The sequence below is a fragment of the Nilaparvata lugens genome, chromosome 2, assembly GCF_014356525.2.
Source record: "Nilaparvata lugens isolate BPH chromosome 2, ASM1435652v1, whole genome shotgun sequence".
Lineage (NCBI taxonomy): Eukaryota > Metazoa > Arthropoda > Insecta > Hemiptera > Delphacidae > Nilaparvata > Nilaparvata lugens.
Window position 1 is genome coordinate 55,559,841 of NC_052505.1, and position 22,922 is coordinate 55,582,762.

The 22,922-nt window shown below is 33.1% G+C and overlaps 1 protein-coding gene and 1 long non-coding RNA gene across 3 annotated transcripts in view; one reads left to right on the plus strand and one right to left on the minus strand.

The window, feature by feature from the left end:
• The window catches only part of LOC111054806, a 724,817-nt gene that overhangs the window by 363,032 nt on the left and 338,863 nt on the right, over nucleotides 1-22,922 (plus strand). For both annotated transcript variants that reach the window (XM_039419907.1, XM_039419906.1), the window contains exons 8-9: nucleotides 3,406-3,580; nucleotides 13,971-14,031. In XM_039419907.1, the coding sequence (XP_039275841.1) occupies nucleotides 3,406-3,580; nucleotides 13,971-14,031 (236 nt within the window). The remainder of the gene's footprint in view (nucleotides 1-3,405; nucleotides 3,581-13,970; nucleotides 14,032-22,922) is intronic.
• On the minus strand, nucleotides 20,123-22,524 carry LOC120349553. The gene is made up of 3 exons (XR_005570384.1): nucleotides 22,283-22,524; nucleotides 21,071-21,201; nucleotides 20,123-20,616 (listed from the first exon to the last, which is right to left on the minus strand). It is a non-coding gene; the product is annotated as an uncharacterized LOC120349553 (long non-coding RNA).

A 22,922-nucleotide genomic window follows, 5' to 3' on the forward strand; every position in this document is an offset into this window, starting at 1 on the left:
CTATTGTATATAAGTGTATAAGCCAGTATATATTGTAATCTACATAAATAAAGTACTCAACCAATAGTCCTTCCTCAATCATTTTAAAGAATTGTGTTCTGTTTATCAACAGCTTATAGATAAATAACGAGAGAAGCTCGGTGCCCTGATATTACAATATTAAGTGATCAATTTCTGTATATCTGTATATATCATTTCATTTTTATATTTGGTTATTTATATTCTTCCATACATGGTTATTTATGTCTTCAGATCTTGTAAACGGCACTAACAATTTTCACAAAATTTGGAGCATAGTAGGGTTTATGATATGAAAATCCTAATATCGGGGACCGAGCTTCGCTCTGGAGTACAAAAGCATAAAAAATACAAAAAAGACATTATAATAACATTCATACAGGAATGTTCTATCTAATCACAGTAAATTGAGATTAATTCCCAGAGGAATGCGAAAATTTCCCTCACAAAGGCCCAGTTGTACAAAAGCCGGTTGAATTTTAATCTTTGTTAACTCCACCTGAACCAAAAATCAGAGAAGACCATTTCAAAAAGATGGATCAACTGGAATTAATCAGGATTGAAAATAACCCGGCTTTTTGCAACTGGCACGAAGTACCTGATTGAATGATAACCAAAGTTCCACAGCTGAGTCATAATTTTGAGACAGTCCCACACACATGAACTCGCTCACTCACTTCCATCACCAACAGACGTCAAAATAATTATTATCAGATGTTTTTCCAAGGATGAATAATAATTATCTGTCCTTTAGCAAGTTTCCTCAGGGATGAGACCTAGTGCAATAGAATCTTTATATTATAAATCTACTATGTTCTCAATTTCGTGAGGATCATTAGAGCCATTTCCAAGATCCGGTCAGATACAAACATATAGACATATAAACATATGAACATATAAACAATAAAACATATAAACATATAAACATATAAACATATAACATATAACATATAAACATATAACATATAAACATATAACATATAACATATAAACATATAAACATATACATATAAACATATAAACATAAAACATATAAACATATAAACATATAACATATAACATATAAACATATACATATAAACATATAAACTATAAACATATAAACATATAAACATATAAACATATAACATATAAACATATAACATATAAACATATAAACATATAAACATATAAACATATAAACATATAACATATAAACATATAAACTATAAACATATAAACATATAAACATATAAACATCCAAACATATAAACAACCAAACATCTGAATATATAAACAGAAGTTGCTCGTTTAATAGTATAGGATTGCACTGAGTCTCATCCCTAGGAAAACTCGCTGAAGGACATAAAGAGGATAACAATATCATTCATCCTTGGAAAAACAAATGATAATATTTCGTCGTCTGTCGAAACAGAAGATGCGTGTGTGGGAGAGAAGCAGATTTATCTCCAGCTGTGTAGTCAATCAGCAAGGAATATTGTCTAGTCAATTTAATCGACTTGATCAAAATAATCTGATCTGTTGACATGACATGATAATCCTTCTAAACTATAGTACATCATAATTTTCAAAGTTGATCATTATTTTACAATTCTAAGTGATTAGTGAGTGTTATCTTGTTATTCAATTTGGTTTGTAAATAATCTAAATTAGAACTTTTCTGTTTTAAAATGTTTGAACTGAAAATAGAATCTGAATTCAAGTGTATGGAACATAACCTACTTTCTGGACTATTTTTTTATAGTGTATAAATCGAAATTCGGGGAAGAAACAGTTTTGGGCTGTGTCTGTTAGTCCGTGAATCATTTTAGAGAATTGTGTTCTGTTTATCGATACGGTAGTTTATAAATAAATAACGAACGAAGCTCGGTGCCCCGTTATTATACATAATAATACAATAATAAATGATTGAAGTAAATAGAAGAATTTCATTTTTTGATAGCATGTTTGAAGGTTGGTAGGCCTAGATATCAGTATGGAAAATATTGGACAGAGCTTCTCGAAAGTTTTGAAAGTTGCGTAGTAAAAAAGTGTGAATTTGTAAAAGTAATTCAATTCAATTTATTTCAAGACACCAAAATACAATAGAAGACAGTACCGTACATGACATGATAGCTGAGTACGATGTAGAAATATTTATTATATAAATATATCAAATCTATCATAGAACAATTTTCTAAAAATAATTTGGTTGGCAAAAGTTAACATCCCCCAATGCCAGTTACTTATTCAAATATCAGTTACTCATTCAGTTACATTTATATTAGCTACATTCATTACATATTTCAATAAAGCTGTGTTTACACCTAAGTTATTAACAAAATGTTAATTTTTCCGTCCTTATATATTCTATTAGATTGTACATAACTTATCATACACATGATGAACATATGTGTTAGTCATGTTCCGTTCAATCCAATAGAATCTATAAGGACAAAAATAAACATTTTGTTAATAACTTTGGTGTAAACGCAGCTTTAGTCACACATATTCAGTTTTTATACTTATTATTAATAGATTTTTTTCAATACTTAATCTTCCGAGGATTTTTATAGGCCTATTATAAATTTTTCAAGATTTCAGTAGGTCAATTCTTTATATGGACCCTTGCGGAGCACGAGTTACCTGCAAGTTTTCAATAAAAGTTGGTATTTGAAGCTATTACTGATAAAAGTAATCAATTTTGTATCATTGATTTCTATCGAAACCCTCGACTCTACAATTATAATTCCGACATCAGGGTCCATCGTCACCAATTATGTTAAAAGTTTGTGAAGCAATAGATTTTCCACCTATATTCAGAGGTCACGCATTCGATCTTTTCCATAAGAGTTTTAAATCCACTGCATTTTTTCAGTAAGTGAAAGGTGTGATCTGAGAAGCACATGTGATTCATGAAAAAAAGGTACCATAGATTAAACTAGACGTCGATTGATGATACATAATCAATTAATTCGTCAGTTATGATTTTATCGTACACGCACATGGAAGAGTATGCTGAACTGATTATTTGGTCAATAAAAAATAATAGGATGGTCTGGATTTGAGAATTGTTAGTCAGGGTTATAGATTTTGAGGTGAGCATCCAGCTAGGGTTTGTCATGAGATCCATCAACTATTTGGCGGTACGAAGTTCGTCGGGCCAGCTAGTGGATGAATAAATTTGAATCCAATTCATCAATCAATGTTCATAAGATTCATAAGAAAAAGTTAGAAAAGGTAGGAGCAAATTAAAGTGAAACTATCGTCTCAACTAGGTGTAGGCATACTTTTCGAACTATCATATACAAGCTCATTGTGCTCCGCTGTCACCTCATTCTTCTCCTACTGTATTCTTCTTTGTATTTTATTGTGCACTCTATTCGATTCTTATTCTATTATTTACAGGGTGAAATTTTCTTCAGAGTAGTGAATGAGGTATTAGGCAGAAAGGCTGTAAAAAACGTGACATATCATCAAGGAGTTAACAGTTTATACAAAATTCAATTGGGTGAAAAAGTCACAATCAGACTCAAAGAGATTCGCTACTTTGATGGATTAACATTTGTTGACAGAAATTACTGTAAGTAACAAATGAATGAAGAAACTTATTTATAAATTTTATCATTTATATAAGTCATTGTAAATATAAAACTAATTTGATGCTGTCTATGAGATATAATATCATGCTGTTCTGAGACGATTCTACAACATTATTGCGCAAAAAAGTGGAAATAAAATGGAAGATAATAAGAAATAGCCATTCAAGTCAGGTGGCAGGGAAGTGGCTGTTTGCAGGGCGAGCATGATGTTTCCAGCCGAGACATGCAACAAGCCTTGCAACAGTCATTCAGGGCCAAGTAACGTACGATATTTTTCATATCTATATACTGTATTCAATGAACAGTTCAACCTTGAGATCTCAGTAACCACTGAACCAATCTTTGAGTCGAATTAAAATCATCAAATTGAAGTGGATTATAAGTAAGTTTGCAGAAATTCATTCAAATCTCTGTTTTTTCTAAGATCCATTATAATTCATTCAACCTTATAGTTGTGTTAAGTAGTTTTTTTCATTCAATTCATTCAGTTATTCTTATTAATAATAATAATAATAATAATAATAATAATAATAATAATAATAACAATTTTCATGAAAAACTCACATATACTAATGTGATGAAAAATGGAAATAATAATAATAATAATAATAATAATAATAATAATAATAATGATAATAATAATAATAATAATAATAATAATAATAATGTGACATGGGTTTGATTACTTATTTATTGATTGATTTTTTTCGTGTTTTAGATTTAAGATTTTGCAGGAAAAAAGACTCCGATATTAGAATAATAATTTCCATAGTTGAACTTTAGTGAGAAAAAATAAAATTTAGTGAGTAAGTAGTATTTTTTCAGCAACAATAAGATTCTGCCAACTTATGTCTGCACGACTTTGAGAACCAGCAAATTCAGGGATATTTGCTAGTTGTGATGGATGAGGTGGCTCCACGAGGCAAGGACACGGTGGATGTGCGGTAGCCTGTAGATATTTTCACAGAGGGATACCTCACACCTGGAAAGTACCCGCTTGCCGAATCCCGTGAGAACAGACTCTTCCACTAGCAGCAGTTAGGCCTTTTGGCACACTGACGTGGAGAGGGAGACGTTTTCCGGACGGAAAACTTCCAGTCATTAAACAACCGAGGTACCGAGCAGATCAAAAATCATATTGCAAAAAGTTAAGTTAGTTTTCTGGCATCATGAGATACGTGAGTGTCCTGTGTTTGGAATTACCAGTGCGAGTGGTAGCTGTGGGTGAGTGCCAAAATTTCTAGCTCATGATAAAACATTTTCACTCAACCGAGACCCTAATTAGAGATGATCTTGTTGTATAGTAAAATTTTTAGTTAGCAGAATCTTATTGGCAGGTAATTTTTGTAGGAATAATATTTTAATAAAATGTACTGCATTTATTCCGTTCTTTAAATTTCAAGTAATTGGCATGATAAATGAGAAATTCTTTAGGTACTACAATGTTGTTGTCTATCCGGTTCCCATGACTCCCTTGAAGTGATAATAAGATACCCCCATCTCCAACCCCCATCAAGGGCGGTTACAATGATAATAATAATAATAATAATAATAATAATAATAATAATAATAATAATAATATTAATAATAATAATAATAATAATAATAATAATAATACTGATAATCCTTTCCTTTCCTTTCCTTTTTCCTTCGTCCTGGTACCCCCAGAAGAAGGGAGTTTATTATAGAAAATATAACAAACAAAAATGAAAAATACACTTATAAAAAGAAATCTTACAAACAAAACAAATGAAGAATAATAAAAAAAAGCAAGAATGACAAAAGATAAGAAGATTCCCTTTCAGTAGAACATTTCAAATATTATAAACCAGACGAATTATAAATTCTCCAAAACCTTCTAAAGAAGGTTTGACTGGAGGAGTCAAGTTTTACATTATATTAAAAAAACCATAGAAATAGTACATTGATATAATCAATCAGTGATCCCAAAATAATAATTTTCAATTTAAATCATATCAAAAGAGAAATAGTTGTCAATCTTGGGTAGAAAAAAATTAATTGATACATTGATAAAAATTCATTTAATTGTATTGTGTAGCAATAAAATAATAAAACAATGAGATTTCAGTTGTTGCTTATCACAAACAATAATACACAAAAAATATATATAAAAAGAAAGAATTTATGAATATCATTCAAATTCACTCAAATTATTTAACAGAAAGTGTTTCATCTTATTCTTAACAATTGAAATTCTATCCAGACCAATTAAATCATCTGGCAACTCATTGAAAATAGTTGGTACAACATAACTAAGTTCACATTTACCATGATAATTATTGTATTCGGGCACAATAAACCTCTTATAAGCAGCACCTTGTCTTCGCTCATGCAAAATTCTACTTGACATTTTATAGTTATTAGAAAAATAATTATTTAATAAGATATCATATCTGAAAAGCTCGTTTACAGGAAGAATGCTATATTTTTTAAACAAAAAAATTTGGCTTAGGGTAACTCTATTGTTTTGAATGAACTATTTTCAGCAAGGAGTTTTGTAATCTCTTAACTCTATCAATTTCATAGCCACTTGCATTACCCCAAGCATTGACACCGTATCTTACTACGTATTCAGCTAGGGCTTCATAAACAACTATCAATGTCTTCTTTGAGACAGATCGCTGTAAGTTATATAAACCAAATAGACATGAGCGAAGACGCTGGCATACACTATCAATGTGAGGACCCCACTTTAAACAATCATCAATGAAAATACCAAGATACTTTTGAATTGTAACTTGTTTGACCTTTTCATTACAAGTACAAGGAGTTTCGAAGTTATTCTCATGTAGACAATTCAAGGAATGCATAGTAATATTAGTGGACTTTGAGGTTTAACGTGGCGGTCTCATATGCATACAAGTGGTTTCTTTAAAATTCAAAGTTAAGCCATTATCATGGATCCATCTTTGCATTCTATCAAAGTCTCTTTGTAGCAATATTCTTGCTTCATCAAAACTTGTGTGGCTGGCTACCATAACTGTGTCATCAGCATACTGGAATATTTTAGTTTCCTTTGAAACACCAACCATTGTGATTACTGACACCAGATAAAGCAATGGTCCAAGATTGGAACCTTGTGGCACACCAGAGGTGACAAATTCATGGCGACTGTAGGATTTTCCTACTTTAACAGTAACCTTTCGGTTATTCAAATAATCTATTAACCAGTTAATACCTCGTCTTGACAAACCAATTTCACTCATGGACTGTACAATTTTATGAAAAGATAAAGTGTCAAACGCTTTCTTGAAATCTAGAAATAATATTAAAACATGGTAATTTTTATTTAATTTATTATTTATATAGTTACATAATTGGGATAAAAGCTGACTAGTTGATTTGTCGCGTTGGGATCCGAATTGAGCTGGAGGGATTAAATTGTGATTTTTTAAATGCATAACTAATTCATTACAAATATACTTCTCAACTATCTTATCGGGTGAAGAAAGTATTGAAATAGGCTGATAGTTAGAAATTTCTGATCTGGATCCATTTTTGGAAATCGGTCCTATTATGGAAGTTTTCAATTTATTTGGAACTTTACCTTTCTCTAATGATAAATTGATTAATCTTGTGATAATTGGTATGAACTTGATACTGTGATTTTTTATATCAGACATCAAAATATTATCAATCCCTGGAGATTTATTTTAACTCATACTCCTAATGATATCACCCATTTTCAATTCATCTGCATCAGGTAAGTCAAACCTAGGGAAATTAACATTGGTATCATTATCATTTTCTAAATAAGTAGTAATATTACACTCATGTTTTGCAGCTCTAACACCTTCTGTGGATTCACTGCAGAAATGGTCCACAACCTCCTCAATCTGCCTATCACCAACCACTATGTGTTTCATTATATTATCATCAACTGACAACTTTTCTTGTCTACCCATGGCCACGTTGATTAATGACCAAGTATTTTTTATGCTATTAATGTTTTTCTCAAATTCATTTTTTAGAAAATTACACTTTGCCTTTTTAATATCTTTATTTAATTTGTTACGATATTTCTTATATGCTTCCAAGCCCTCTGGTGTACCAGAGTGTCTATACAAATTATCCCTTTCTTTCAATCTCCTATGCAACTCTAGAGTCATCCAATTCTTTTTAAGTTTAACTTGAGATTTGTTTTTAACTTTGATTTTTGATTTTTCATATCCCAAGTCATAGACTCGGCATAACTCATTATAGAGCTCATCACAGCTATTCAAACTTGAAATGCTATTAACATCAAGATCGCTGAGGTAACGATTCATTCTATTTTTTAAGTAAATATATTTATAATCACTCCCAATAGTTGAATTCACACTAAGATTCTGATCTATTGGACATGAACATAAAACAGAAAAATGATCACTTATTCTACTTTTTACTACACCAGTATAGATTGGTTCATCATACTTCATCCATCGAACAAAATAATGATCTAAACAAGATCTAACCGGTACTCCCTGCAGGAAAACCTCTCTTGTATTACTCCAAATACCTCTAACAAATCCCATGGAATAGAGCGTATCTAAGTATTATTTTATAATAGAAGACCAATCCTCATTCAAATTGAGGTTGATATCACCTGACAACAAGAATTTACAATCAATGGGTACTTTATTAATACTTTTATTGAGCTCCTTGATAAAATTAGACTTGGATAAATTAGGAGGGCGATAAATACCCAAGAAATAAGTTTTGAAATTTGCATTAATACTAGAACGTATAAATCCTTGAACATTTTCAAAAGTAACAAAATTATAATCTATCCTTTCAAAAATGAAATAATTTCTTAGAAACATACAACCACCACCACCTCTATTTTCTCGCAACCAGAAATGCTTATTGAAACCCTCAATTTTGAAATGATTCATCAGGTGAGATTTGGTTTGTACTTCTATAAAAAATATCAAGTCAAGTGATTGAATGAATTTATCATAAGCTAGTATGAATTCATCAAAGTGCAACTGTATTTTTCTAATATCGAGAGTAAGTTGGATTTGACACCATTCATATTATGTCTATTGGTCCCTAAAGAAGAAGAAAGAGGTACAAACAATTCGAGCTCAGTAACATCATTGAAAATACTCTCTTTTACAAATGAATCTGAGTCTGGATTGAATTCATTTGCAAAATTTTGAGTAAACAAATCATGAACTGATTCGTCTCCTTCATGATCAAACATTGGCACGAATCAAAAATGAAAATGCATATATATGAACAATGCTTCTTAAATAATTCAAACGATTTTAGTGAGGTCATTATCCCTCAATATCTCAATGAAAGGTTCCTTTTCATTCTTACGAACTAGAATCTTTCCATTTCTGTACCATACATATTTGTATCCATGCTTAACAGCTTGCTGCTTGGTCAGCCACTTTAGGTTTTTGAAATAGGCGGAAAGATTTTCAGATACAAACACCAATTGATCATTCTTAGAACAGGAGGAAATTATCTGAGATTGCTTAATTTTAGAGCCCTTTCGAGCAGAACTTACAATTTTTTCCTTCAAATTCCTACTTCCCAGAACGACAATGATAGAATTATTTTGTTTCTTATTCCTAGTCGGTAAACGGTGCAATATCAATATCTCCTATCACAAACTCAGGTACAATTTTTTCAACAGTTTTTGTCACTAGCTCATAAACATTCTCATCCTGATTTTCTTCAAGTCCAAAGATTTCTATATTATTTCTACGACCATATTGTTCAATAGAGTTCAATTTGTATTCCAGATCCTCGATTTTCTTGTCTTTTATAACTGAACGTTTTTCCAAAGATGCTATCTTACTATCATTTCCTTTTACACGTGATAGAACTTTGTCGAAGCTGTTAATCATGAATTTCACGGAATCGTGTAAAGTTGTAATTTTCTTCATAAGACACGTGAAAACCAGTTTCAGTTCTGGATTAGAGATTGTTTTTGTAATTGAGTCTAAATCGAAGTCTAGATCATCACTTACTACACTTTCAGTATCTCTATTGTCACCAGTTACCTCCCTAGCAGCACGACAACGTTGAGGGCAGCGCCATTCATTCCTCTTCTCCTGTGTTTTTCGTTGTTGGGTTTTTCTTGCGACCCCAGCACAGCTATAATGGTAAACTGAATTACAGCCATCGCAACGAATGCAATCATCACCAATAATTTCCTCGTCATTTGTACAATTTCTATCTCCACACTCAGGCATTTTATAACAGTGAGTGAAGTGGAAAAATATTAAGAAACTTTGAAAACAGAAAGCTAAAGCTATAGTTCAGCACGTCAAACTCAGATAAGGGAGATACCGAGCCAAGCAGATAACTTATCAACGGAGCAACTGAAAACAACGTCCTATTGCTATGACATCCAATACTCGACTGAATAATAATAATAATAATAATAATAATAATAATAATGATAATTATAATAAGGTATATGTTGATTATACATTTGGAATGATCAGTTGGACTGATATTGAAGAGCTCATGAGAGCAACAAGAGTCCTTCTCACAAAATTTAGAGCACATCACCCCAGAGCTTCAATTGGGAGACTGATACTCCCCAGGCATAATGGTGATCCTAGACCTCAAGTGGTTGTGTGACAGACAGGTGCATAAAATAATAACTTACGTAATACTATTGGATTACGTAACAAGTGGATTTAGTACAATCCCCGAGAAGAAGATTGATGAAAACTTGGTAGAAGTTGAGAATTTATCTTGTCGACAAGAGACTGCCATGAGATCCTTGAAACTTGAAGCAAACACAAACTAACTGAGCAGGAGACACTTTAAAGCTGGGGATGATGTTTTGAATTATCGAAAAACATAAAAGAGCAATTTTTATAATGCTGAAATGTTGAAAACTCGAAACAGGGATAAAAAATGGTAAATTTTTAGGAGCCACAAGCGAGATGCCAGAATAGAAGCCATTTTCAACAAACAGGAGCATTGTCGGGGCTGATCAGAGGTAAAACAAGGATCGCAGCAAAAACCAATACCAACATGAACCGCCCACGACAAATATACCAGAAGAGATGAAGAAATCAAAGAAGAAAATCTCTTTGCGATAATTATGCAAAAGACGGAAATAAGAAATGAACATATTCAAAATGGAATTATTATGTAAAATGCTTAATTAAGTAAAATACGAGAAACAGACAGCTGAGACATGCGTTAATTTTAATGATTTGATGATCAGCTGTTTTCAAACAAGAATTTTATTTTCAATTGTTTATTCAGAGAGAGATAGGAAGATAGGATTAAGTGGAAAAGAGAGAGAGAGAGTGAGAGAGAGTGAGTGAGAGAGAGAGAGAGTGAGAGAGAGATTGATTGAGTACTTTATTTATGTAGATTACAATATATACTGGCTTATACACTTATATACAATAGTTTACAATACAGTAAAATTATAGATGAAAATTATAGATGAATTTACATAATATAGACTAAGAAAATAATTATTGAACTGTATATGATATGAAAAAGCAATTTGTAATATAATAACTATAAATGATAATCATATTGTTATGCATCTACATAAATTGGCGGAGCTTTGGACATATCAATGTCCATTCTTCGGAAAGAATATTAAAAATATCCTCCCCACTAACTCTCTACCAAAGAGAGAGAGAGAGAGAGAGAGAGAGAGAGAGAGAGAGAGAGAGAGAGAGAGAGAGAGAGAGAGAGAGAGTGAAGACAGAGAAAAGAAGAAGTGAAAGAAGAAAAAAAATTGGGAGTATAAAGAAGAAGAAGAAGAAGAAAATGAGAACATAGTTTGATAAAGTAGCATATTCATGCGACCCAGAATAACCTATCATCCATTCAAGAGCTAGTGTCATTTTTTCAAAAGAAACCAAAATCAACTTTTAATAATACTTATTATGCTCACAAGCATGATACTCGTAATAAGGCGAAAATTTGTACCGACTATTAATGATTGAGTACATCTTTCAAAAGTTATATGTTACTATCTGGAAATAAAGGGTTATAATGATAGTCTAGTCAAATGGTCGTTTTTCAGGAATCTTTATGTATTTTGGGCGCTGAATTCGAATCTAAAATTTGCTTACACGCCAGAGGTCGGTTTCACCCCCAAACCCCTCAGTAACCCACAAAATTTCGTACTTTTTTCAGTTTTCTCATTTTATCTCGTAAACCTTGAGTTCCTCAAGAAAAATAATTTCTTGGCAAAATTTAAAAGAATGAAATGTCTGATAGATCAAGTGGTCACGCAGGATTCTACCATTTTCGATTCCGGAGCTACGAATTTTCAAAAAAGGGGTACTTTTCAAGGGGTTTTCAAAATTATGCAAAGTTACCACTTCTACCCTATACAACTTGAATATTTCTCTAGTATAAATGAGAAACCACACATCACGTGAAAGAACAGTGCATTATAATCAGGATTCCTCAGGAATTTTGGAATTTTGTTGTGGTGGAGGGGGAATACACCCAAAAATCGAAAATCATGTCCCACAGCCAAATACAAATTTTTTGTTATAATAACTTTTCAAGGCCTTGCTAACAAGGAAATACATATTCCGGCTGGAATTATCTCACAAGGGTTATTTTCTATGGGAATAAGACGTTAGTAACATTCAATTTCAGTATTTTCTAGTGGGGGGTACGTCATAAGGATAAGTCAAGGATCAAAACTTTAAACACTTATAACTTTTGACAGAATGATCAGATCCCCTCGTACTACAGCTCATTCTTCTCAGCTCGTCAAGGCGGTTCAAAAAACATGTATCATAACTGAAATTTGATGGAAGAATAAAAAAATCCTATTTTAGTGTATTTTAGCCCCTATTTAAATACACAGAGAAATTGCCAATTTCTATATTCAAAACTGTATATCTCGGTAACCCAAAATGATAAAAAATGGTACTTGGTCTTGATTTGAACAACAGAATCTCCTTTTTCATGTGAAGTGAATTGATTTTGTAAAAATATCCTTTTTCATGTGAGGGTATTATAATGAAAAATCTGTATTTTGACTGTAGGACATGATTTTCTATTTTTCGGGTGTATTTCCCCTCCCGCCTCTACTAAATTCGAAAATTCCTTATGAATCCTGTTTATAATAAATAATTGTTCTTCCACGTGATGTGTGGTTTTCCATTCATACTAGAAAAATATCCAAGTTGTATAGGGTAGAAGTGGTAGGTTTGCATAATTTTGAAAACCCCTTGAAAAATACCCCTTTTCTGAAAACTCGTAGCTCCGGAATCGAAAATGGTAGATTCCTGCGCGACCACTCAATCTATCACAACCACAACACCAGATACAGGAATCTTCTCATCACTAGTGTTGCAAGGAAGGCACTATACCAGAGACATTTCAATCATTTAGCACTAAAATTATATAATCTACTTCCTGCAAACTTTAAACAGATTAATCATCCTAGAAAGTTCAAAACAATAGTACACAATTGGTTGATGAGCAAAGGAAGACAGAACATAGAAAACATTATTTCAAATAACAACTAACCGCCTAATGACTTACCAAACACTAACTAATTAAAAACGTACTCTAGAACATGGTACGCCATAGTGGAGTAGGTCAATTTCCATACAGAAAACTAAACAAGTAGAGGATACATTATAAAAAAAAAAAATTGTAACTAACTATTGTATGTAATATTGTAATTTATCTAATATTTTGTGTAATTGATGTTGTAGTTTTAGTTTTTTTTTGGGAAATAAACATTTTATTTTTTTATTTATCGGACATTTCATTTCCTTTACTTTTTTCCTGATGATTTTTCTTGTGAAACTCGAGATAAAATGGAAAAATTGAAAGAAGTCCGAAATTTTTGGGTTTTTGAGGGTTTTGGGGGTGAAGCCGCCCTCTGGCGTGTCAGCAGATGACTGTCAACAATATGTATTTGTTCACGGCAATAAAAACATTTTGAATTTTTAAGGCTTGCATGGAAAGGTTAGAAAACCATACAATCTGGCAACCTGAATATTTTCAAAGTCTGAACTGGTTTCATTCGAAGAGTAAAGCTTATTCACATTTTTTAAGAACATACCGGTATTGTCTGTAAGGACAGTAAGTTCGGATTAACTGTAACGAGTCCCTAAATCAATAAGTTGGATTAGCGAGGTTCTACTGTATAGTAAAGATAATAATGATGATTACGATGATGATGATGATGTCGATCAAGTCTTATCAAAAATAAAATACTGTACAATATCTTATGATTCAGATTGATGCTATCAATTCAACCAATATTATTCTGGCAGTTCAAAGGTATTAACCATAACCTATTATATATATATATATATATATATATATATATATATATATATATTATATATATATATATATATATATATATATAACCATAACCGTTATCTATTCCAGTGGGGAAAGTGCGACTTGACAAAAAACAACCTTTGCAAAGAATATATAATGGCAAAGACGGGTAAGCATTTCAATTATCATCAATCAATTTTATGCAAGCTTATACCAATTATAGTGGTATTCATTATTGGTATTATTTAGTTTATGGTATGAAATACACGTAATAGTTCCCAGGGTACACCCAACTCAATGGTGATGGGTCATGGAATGGCCAAGGGAGGACAATACTTCTTCCTCAACTCCATTGGAATGAAAAATATTATCTGTCAACCCATGTCAGTAGTCAACAATAATGAGACAGCTTTTGCTTCCATTCGAATATTTCTAGTAACATAAAAAATGGGGAATCTGCAACTAGCGCCCAGCGGTCAGAATATGTTTGGGCACTCACAGTTTGGACGTAACAAAGTGAACGTCCGTGACGTCATCACGAGTGATGCCATTTCGCTCTCACTAGCAACCGACATGGGCGATGTAAGTGTGACGTAAGCCGTTGCTATGACGCCATATTGGTCTCTTCAACAAACCGTTGCTATGGAGAGAGAGCGTGCTATTCTTATGGGTCTAAAACATCACCTTACATTTATGGGGATATCAATGAAATAATTGATTTCTTAGAGTTGAGAATATTTTTTTCAAGCTCTACACACTCAAATCATAATTTTCCAGTATCTATTCAAATCAAATGAAATCATTTTGGACAGTCAAAGCAGAAAGTCTCACGAAGTAGTGCATAGTACTATGTCTGTATAGGCTGCTAGAAGATGGAAAAGCATATATACCGTTATCTCTTTGACAGTGAGAGAGAGAGAGTTTGTGTGAGTGACCAGGACAAATAATGGGACTGGCAGTTATGACGTCAATATTTGTTTGAAGTTTCATGATTCTGCTGTTATAAATTTTCTATTGTAATTATTAGTTGAATTCGACCTCAACTTTCTGCATTATTACGAAATATTATGTTTTTCTTTTACTGTTTTGCAACTCTCACCAGCGAGCAAAGATTTTATTTTTGCTGGTGATGCCTAGATTTTATATTTTATTTTAATTTAATTTAATTATATGTATGAGTCCCATTAAAAAGAGGTTGTGATAGGTTTTGAATATTCTAATTGACAATAAATAAAATTGAAAAAAATTCAGATTTCTTCTTCAGAATTCCTCTTCTATAAGAGAATTTTTTTCTAGGATATTCACTGTCATAAATTTTTTGACCTCTCCACTAAAATAAAAAATTGAAATGATATTTCAGTAATATAAATTATTTATATTTATTGAAGGGAATTTGGATATGAATATTATGATTAATGTCAATATCAGCAGATAATTCAACCGTTTTATTATCCCTCGTCATCTAAGGGCCATAATTGATGGACCAACAAGAATCACGCAATTTACTAAAACCTGCATAGATAACGATTATTCGAATTATAGCAAACATGAAACATGAAGTGTTCATGAGTTTAGTAGTGGAGCTGGATATATCGGGCTACATTCTAATTAGCATTGCATTGAAGAATATTTTCGTGATTTAAAATCAGTTTTTGTACCAAAGAAGATTGAAAAATTTCTATAATCTTTCTCAAGCAGGCTGAATGGAATACCTTCTTGTGTTATAAAATATTCAATTCATGTGATAGCTATTGTCCAGTCAATATAATGGATAATAGACATGAAAAAGGTGGGGGGCTTGCAATTTTTATTGTAGTTCTGATTTTTCAATATTTTATTTGGGTACATGAGAGAAGTCCAGAACCAATTCCTTCATGCAAGCTTTCCTCGTGCTAGATACAGAATGACACAGAAACCTCGTATTTTCAGCTCATTTTCCAGTTTTCAGCTATTCCTGCCAAATCTCGCAATCGGACAGAAAAACTAGAATATAAAATTCTGAATGAAATGAGATCATTCGGAACTCTCTATCTCCAATAAGTACTGAGTTATGATTTTTCAAAAATGAGTGAAACTAGAACAAATAAAATTTGATGAATTTTAGTTTTTGATCATAAATATCTTCCAATTCTTACCATTTAGTTGTATAATTCAAAATTCCTCTGGGCATATTCTTGTGCTCTACAATCTGAGATCAGGTAGAGCGCTCTATGTCATATAGATTGCCAGGTACACCTGACAGCAATGCTCCTTGTATTGAGAAAACATCCAATTTTCAGCTTCAACCATTATCACCAACAACATTGTCCTCACATTGATATTTCGCTCAATGGCATGAGTTCATGAAGTCATGTTCTATGAGAATCACCCGTTAGATGCACTTCATTCCAGTATTTCCTAGTGGAGAGGCGCGCTTAAGGACACCACAAGGATCAACATTTGAAACACTTGAAACTTTTGACACAATGCTCAGATTTTATCGTACTAAACTACATTACTCTTGGCTCGTCAAAGCGGTCAGAAATCATGCATCATAGGTCAAATTCGGTCGAAAAATGTAAAAATTATTGTTGAGTATACGTAAGCCCATATTCCAATACACAAAAAATGGCCAATTTCTATATTCAAAGCTGCATGTCTTGTGAAATACTTCTGATAAAATTCCCAAATCGAGTGATGATGTGAAAATCATCCTCTACCTACTCCTATAAATAATACTTTAAATTCCAATACAATTCGAAAGTTACAGAGGATTTTAAGAATGGCGAATTCAGTTTTTACATTTTTCGTGATTTTACTGTTGATCAAGAGTTTCTAAAACGAGTCTGATACATTATAGTGTATATATGTGTTACATCACCCGAAGACGCTACGGCGGTCTGAGACGACCAGAGTATGTCCTTTCAGTTTGCAAGTGGACTACTCACGCCACACTACCTTCTTGACAAAAAATCCAACTACAATACAAACGAGTAATGTTCATAGTTTCAAGTTACTAATCCGACTCTACCTTTCGACAAAACACTTAACTACAATACAGACAAGTCCAATATTCAAAGCTTCACGTTGTCTTGTTCTGTTTACGTCTATTGTCAATTAATCGTTTAAACGAACGACTACATAATACAAATAGACGGAGCAAGCAGACTGACTTTGAAGCCAACTTTGGTGCGTTAACACAACGAAAATGGCGGCGGCCATAAGAAAAATGTAGGAAACCTATTCCCCTACTGGGGAAAGAGCTGAGAATGGCACACAGTTGTATGCGACTCGGCAATTTTTGCATCAGTAGGCCTATGAGCGCTTCGCTTGGCTATGTTATTCTGAGAATATCAGGAGAACGGATGATCTGAGCAGGAAAAGGTACAAATAAGAATAAAATTTATCTTTTCATCTGAAACCTTCTTGCTTTGGAATCTTGCCTACCCTGAAAATGAAAATTGTCCTCGCATATCAACTTTCCACGTCACGTTTTTGAATTTGCGAAAAACTTTCAATTTTCTTCATTCCTTAAAGCTGATTAAATTCGAAACTTGTAATTTTAGTTACACCATTAGAATCAGTGATTCAGGTATAAGTACATCAAATTTGGAATTTTTTTACTTAATCATAAGGGGGCTAAACGATGTTGTATTATTTGTAGTTTTGAGTTTTGTGTACATTTTTTAGTAAATTTACTTAAATGAATTTATGAATTTCTAGTAGATTTTCAGTTAATTCTGAGCTTGATTTTGCGGTTCTAGACCCAACTATGATGGCCGACAAGCTAGCCGGCTTCATAGGTCTTTATGCTGTAGTAATATGATTGCTCTGTCTTTTTTTGATATGTGATGAAAATTCTCCTCGCATATCAACTTTTCACGTCACGTTTTTGAATGTGCGAAAAACTTTCAAATTTTTCCATTCCTTAAAGCTGATTAAATTCCATACTTGTAATTTCAGTTACACCATTAGAATCAGTGATTCAGGAATAAGTACCTCAAATTTGAAATTTTTTTACTTAATCATAAGGGGGCTAAACGATGTTGTATTATTATTTGTAGTTTTGTGTACATTTTTTAGTAAATTTACTTAAATAAATTTTCGAATTTCTAGTAAATTTTCAGTTAGTTCTGAGCTTGATTTCGCGGTTCTAGACCCAACTATTATGGCCGACTAGGTAGCTTCATAGGTCTTTATGCTGTAGTAATACGATTGCTCTGTCTTTTCTTGATATGTGATCGCTGGTTTATACAATTTTTGAGTCCCTCTGTTTCTTCTTACTTTTCGAATGATCTTTCAAGTTTTTGAAGAAAAATCATAGGATTACAATTGATTGTTCTGTGAAAAGATATAAATAAGCACTCCATCATATTAAATGAATTCCAATAATATTTCTATAGCCTCTGCGATCTCGTTTATATCAATTTTCCAACAACATATTCATAATCATGAAGAGTTTTCCGATATGTGGGAAATTCCGCATATTTCATTCTAAAATCGTTTAGGACAATTATTATTGGAGCTTAGATAATTCGAGTTATGTTCTACTAATTGTGATGTACCAATGATCGTACAGCCCTCAAACTACACAATAGATTTATTCATAGGCCATTATGAGAACGAAATAAATTCTATCACCAAAAACATTCCAATCTTATCTGAGGTAGATAGACGACTGTTATCTAACCTACAAAGTATGCAATAAATAAATCAGTAATTATATACCTTTCAAAAATCTGTCACAGGAAAAACCGTATATGTTTGTATGTTTATGGATTGGATCAGTAAAAGTATATTTGAAGGTTAGTTTTGAAACAAAAACATAATGCCGAATAGGCCTAAATATTTATTTGATGAACTATCATAAATCTTGTTAAAATTATGTAGATAAATTAGCTTATCCAATCTATAACGATTGAGGGTCGATATTCTAGCACATAAACCATTCAGCATATTGGTTACGTCACAGAATCGGACCAATCCCGAATTAATATGTAAATTTGGCGAGATAAAATTTGAAGAAGAAACCCAAGTGGAAATTAGAAGAGGAAGACTCGAGGACATTTTGCAAGGATCATCGGTAGGATGCAGACCTAGTCCACGTACTTAATTGTTCAAGAGCTTTAATTTCTGTTTAATGTAATTCAATCTTCGTCTTTCTGTTTTAAAAAAGTTGTTCCAAAGTTCCTATAATAATTGTGATACTAAGATTTTAAATTTCATTCAAATAAACCCCGAAATTATATTAGTGAAGTCTGTTCAACATTTTTCGCCACGTGGAAGGATCCAGCCGGAACGTTTTTTCTTATTTAACTAGTTCAGTTTATGACCCTTTCCAAGGGCTAGTATCCATTCTATTTTGTTCAATCAAAGAGTACCGAACTTTTTACATAGTATTTATAATTTGAAGATTCAAATCCGCTATCATTCAATATTCATTCAGCATAATTTACACTCAGCATATTCAAGTTGAACTGAATTTTATTATTAAATTGGATTTAATTCCATCTCACTATATTATAACCACCTACAGTGTTAAGTTAGAAATTCAGATCCCTTACTCCGGCTACCTTTGTAGACCGCCAAACCCTCTATTGAGCAAATTAACTTTTTCAATCTGTTCCATCCATACACCAGTCATTCTACTTAGATACTCTGAATTAAATGGTACCGACAATCCGATTAAACAAAGGTTAGTCAACCTAACCTGCAACTACCTATTGTTAAATTATAACCTCAAATACTATGATTGTTCAATTATTTTATTTAATCTAACCATTTTAACTATTAATTACTTCTCCACTGTACGTCCTCCCCTCTCCACGGAGCAAAATAGGCTGCAATATTCGCCAACACAAGGTAAGACCTACTATACGAGGCAATCGTACTTATGGTTAAACGATTGTAATCCTAGTTCCTTGCCATACTATTCAAATTATATATTTCCGTGTCCCCCCCCTTGGAGTAAGATTGACACACGATGCTTCAACGAGAGGCTGGGATTTGACACATGGCGCCCAACTGTGTTAGCCTCTGATGAGACCCCTAGGCATGTACAGCTACACTATTAGATCACATAATTATTCCACTAGTACCCAGAAATTTTTTCAAACTTTGGATCAACCCCAACTTGTCAAATTTGGCCTGAATATTCATCATAACTATCCTTATCAAACTGGAGTGACACAGAACCTCAATTATTAATAAGCCGTGCCCTGCATGATCAGTGTGGGTAAAAGATTTGTCAGCTAGTGATGAATTTTCAGGGAAGAGAAAGAACGAACTTGAGATTGAACAGATCAATTTTGTATGTGGACTGAACCAGATGAAAATTATAAAACAAGAAGGTTTTGTATCCTACCTCACAGGAAATCGTTATATATTTTGTCTTATATTATATTTTATTGTTAATTTTACTGTTTTATGTGTTTTACCTCGAACAATTGAAGATCAACGTGCACTGAATTATCCTCTAGTCATCTCGTGGCACTAATCACTGTGATAAATATTTGTTGTTCACTCATCTCATCACTTATATAATTTTGAGCAAATCAGCATCGATCCACTGGTCTACCCACATACTACTGAAATACTGCTTAAATTCCATAATATCATCCGCGGATTTATTGGTTCACGATGGACAACACCAATCCAAACTCTTCTGTTTCTCATCCGGATGTACATCATTTGGAGCCAGTCACTGGTGATGCTGCGATGCCCAATGCATCAGCCCCGCCGACCACCTCATCACCGCATACCACTCCGCCGATACCTAAAACAGGAGAAGAATTAGTACAGGAGGACACCCATAGACCTGCGATGATGGCACAAGAATTCGCCATTCACAGGAGATTCGTGGAAATGATGTCTTGGATTATCGAGAAGAAAGACAGGCACCGAGAAGAACAGAAGGAGAGAGAGCGCAAGCAACAGGAAGAGAGGGACAGGGACAGAGAAGAGCAGAAAGAAGAGTTCCGGCAATTATTGGCTCGTTTAGAGAACCACACTACAACCATTATGGGAGAGATCGAAGCTAGATGTGCAGTAATGTGAACAAGGATCGCTGACATGCTTGATCAAAAAAGGTTGGAATATACTGGAGCAATTACAGATGTGATCGCAAAATCGGAACAATTCTCTGACAAACTCAATACCGGAACGGAAGAGACGTCCCAGATCATGGCGCCAACAAACAAATACAGTACAAGCATGGAGGATCAACCTACCCAGCATGTCCATGTTGGAGCCGACCCGTTTCTCGCCGAACACCGAGAGGAGCCGGAGGACGCCATCCACCAATCCGAGGGACAGCCCAAACCGTCAATGGCTAGCACCACCAATCCACTGAAGATACCTCCTGTAACAAACAAAACCGGCAAACATCATAACCTGTCACATAATCACAACAACAGAAGACAAAGAAAATACCACAGAAAATCAAGACGGCAGTTAAACAGGAAGGAAATTCAAAAAATAAGAAGAGTATTTAGAAGGATCCACAAACACCACCATCAAGCCAAATTAAAGTCAATCATCCTTCATCCAGACACCACTCAGAAAAAAAGCAGGAAATCAGTTTTAAAGAAAAAGCAAACATTCCGGAGATTCTACAGTCCTCCCCATCATATGAAATCAAAATCAAGCACAGTTCACACCCACATGCAGGATAGGAAAACACTATCCAGAAAAATCCACAATCTCAGCAAACATGTTAAGTTTAAAAACACCAAACCTCATGTTACCAGTCAGAAAGGAGGAACTATATTTGAAAAAACCCACAACCACTACCGGCATGTGCGGTGGAAGCCAACTAAGTTGATAACAATTCAAGGAAAACAGCTCATTACGGGAAGGATTCATCTTCATCACAGCCATACCAGATTTGAACAATAAATAAATAACAGGACGGTCAAAAATCAACATAGATTCTCACTCCAATTATTATAAATAATACTGAATGAGGGACGGCGGAGTAAAACTTCAAATTCAACTTCATGAAATAATAATAACAAAGCTTCATATGTCAACAATATTATACCATTGGATTTCATCTTAGCGGCTGAGACTGTCTCCAATAACAACAACATAGTAAACATAACCTGAACATGTCTCATTTCATCTCTTATTGGAGTATTTAAGAAGCCAGCATCTATATGGAATTTATCTATCCCTACAATACTACATGAGAGATCTTCAATCAAGATAACTTCAAAGGATATTCAGTATTACTGAAAACTTTTATATCACACAACATCAACAACAAAGATCCAGTTTGCAGTATTAGCCTAGCTAACCTAAGAAAAAGGTACAACAGCTACGGATGTAAACAAGCGCAATGAGAGGATAAACAAACATTAGTGGTTAGCGAGATAAGCAGGCATTGATCCAACTAGTGATGATAAAGAAAGTAAACAATTTTTTATATCTGTAATACTCACCGAGTAAATATTATGATGATTTGTCCACAACAAGGCGAGGTCAAGTTCCAACTCAAGCAAAAACAAATTTCCATGGGCATCTTGTTACAGACTTGGAAAAGAAAATTATTATTGAAAATGAGGCCGGATAAATTTGTCCAACTGAAAATCTGTGCACAGATTGTGTACATATTATTAAATCAAATATTGAGGATTTTGAATTGAACATTTGGCCTGCCTATACAGGAAATTGCTTCGAGATTATAAAAATCGATAATCAGCTGTAAGTGGAAGAAAATATTAAGTAGAAGTACCAACTTCACCAATACAGAAGAATTGTAAAATCGTTCGAGGTAATATTGTACCTATTAATAAATGTATATTATGTAAAAAACCAATGAGAAAAACCAAAAATAATTTTATGTTTATTATAATATGTATATTTTATATTGTTACATGAAAAAAGAATTGGATATCGACCCATAACCTCAACGATATGAAGAAATAGTTCAAAATTATGAAAAGAATCGATTTGTCCAGTCTGTATCAAATTTAAACATATAATACTTACTGATTAATGTAAATCTAACCAAAATTTAAATGTTTTAAACGTTCTATGTCTATTTTTGTGTAAGGGTCATCCAGGAAAGGCGGTATCTAG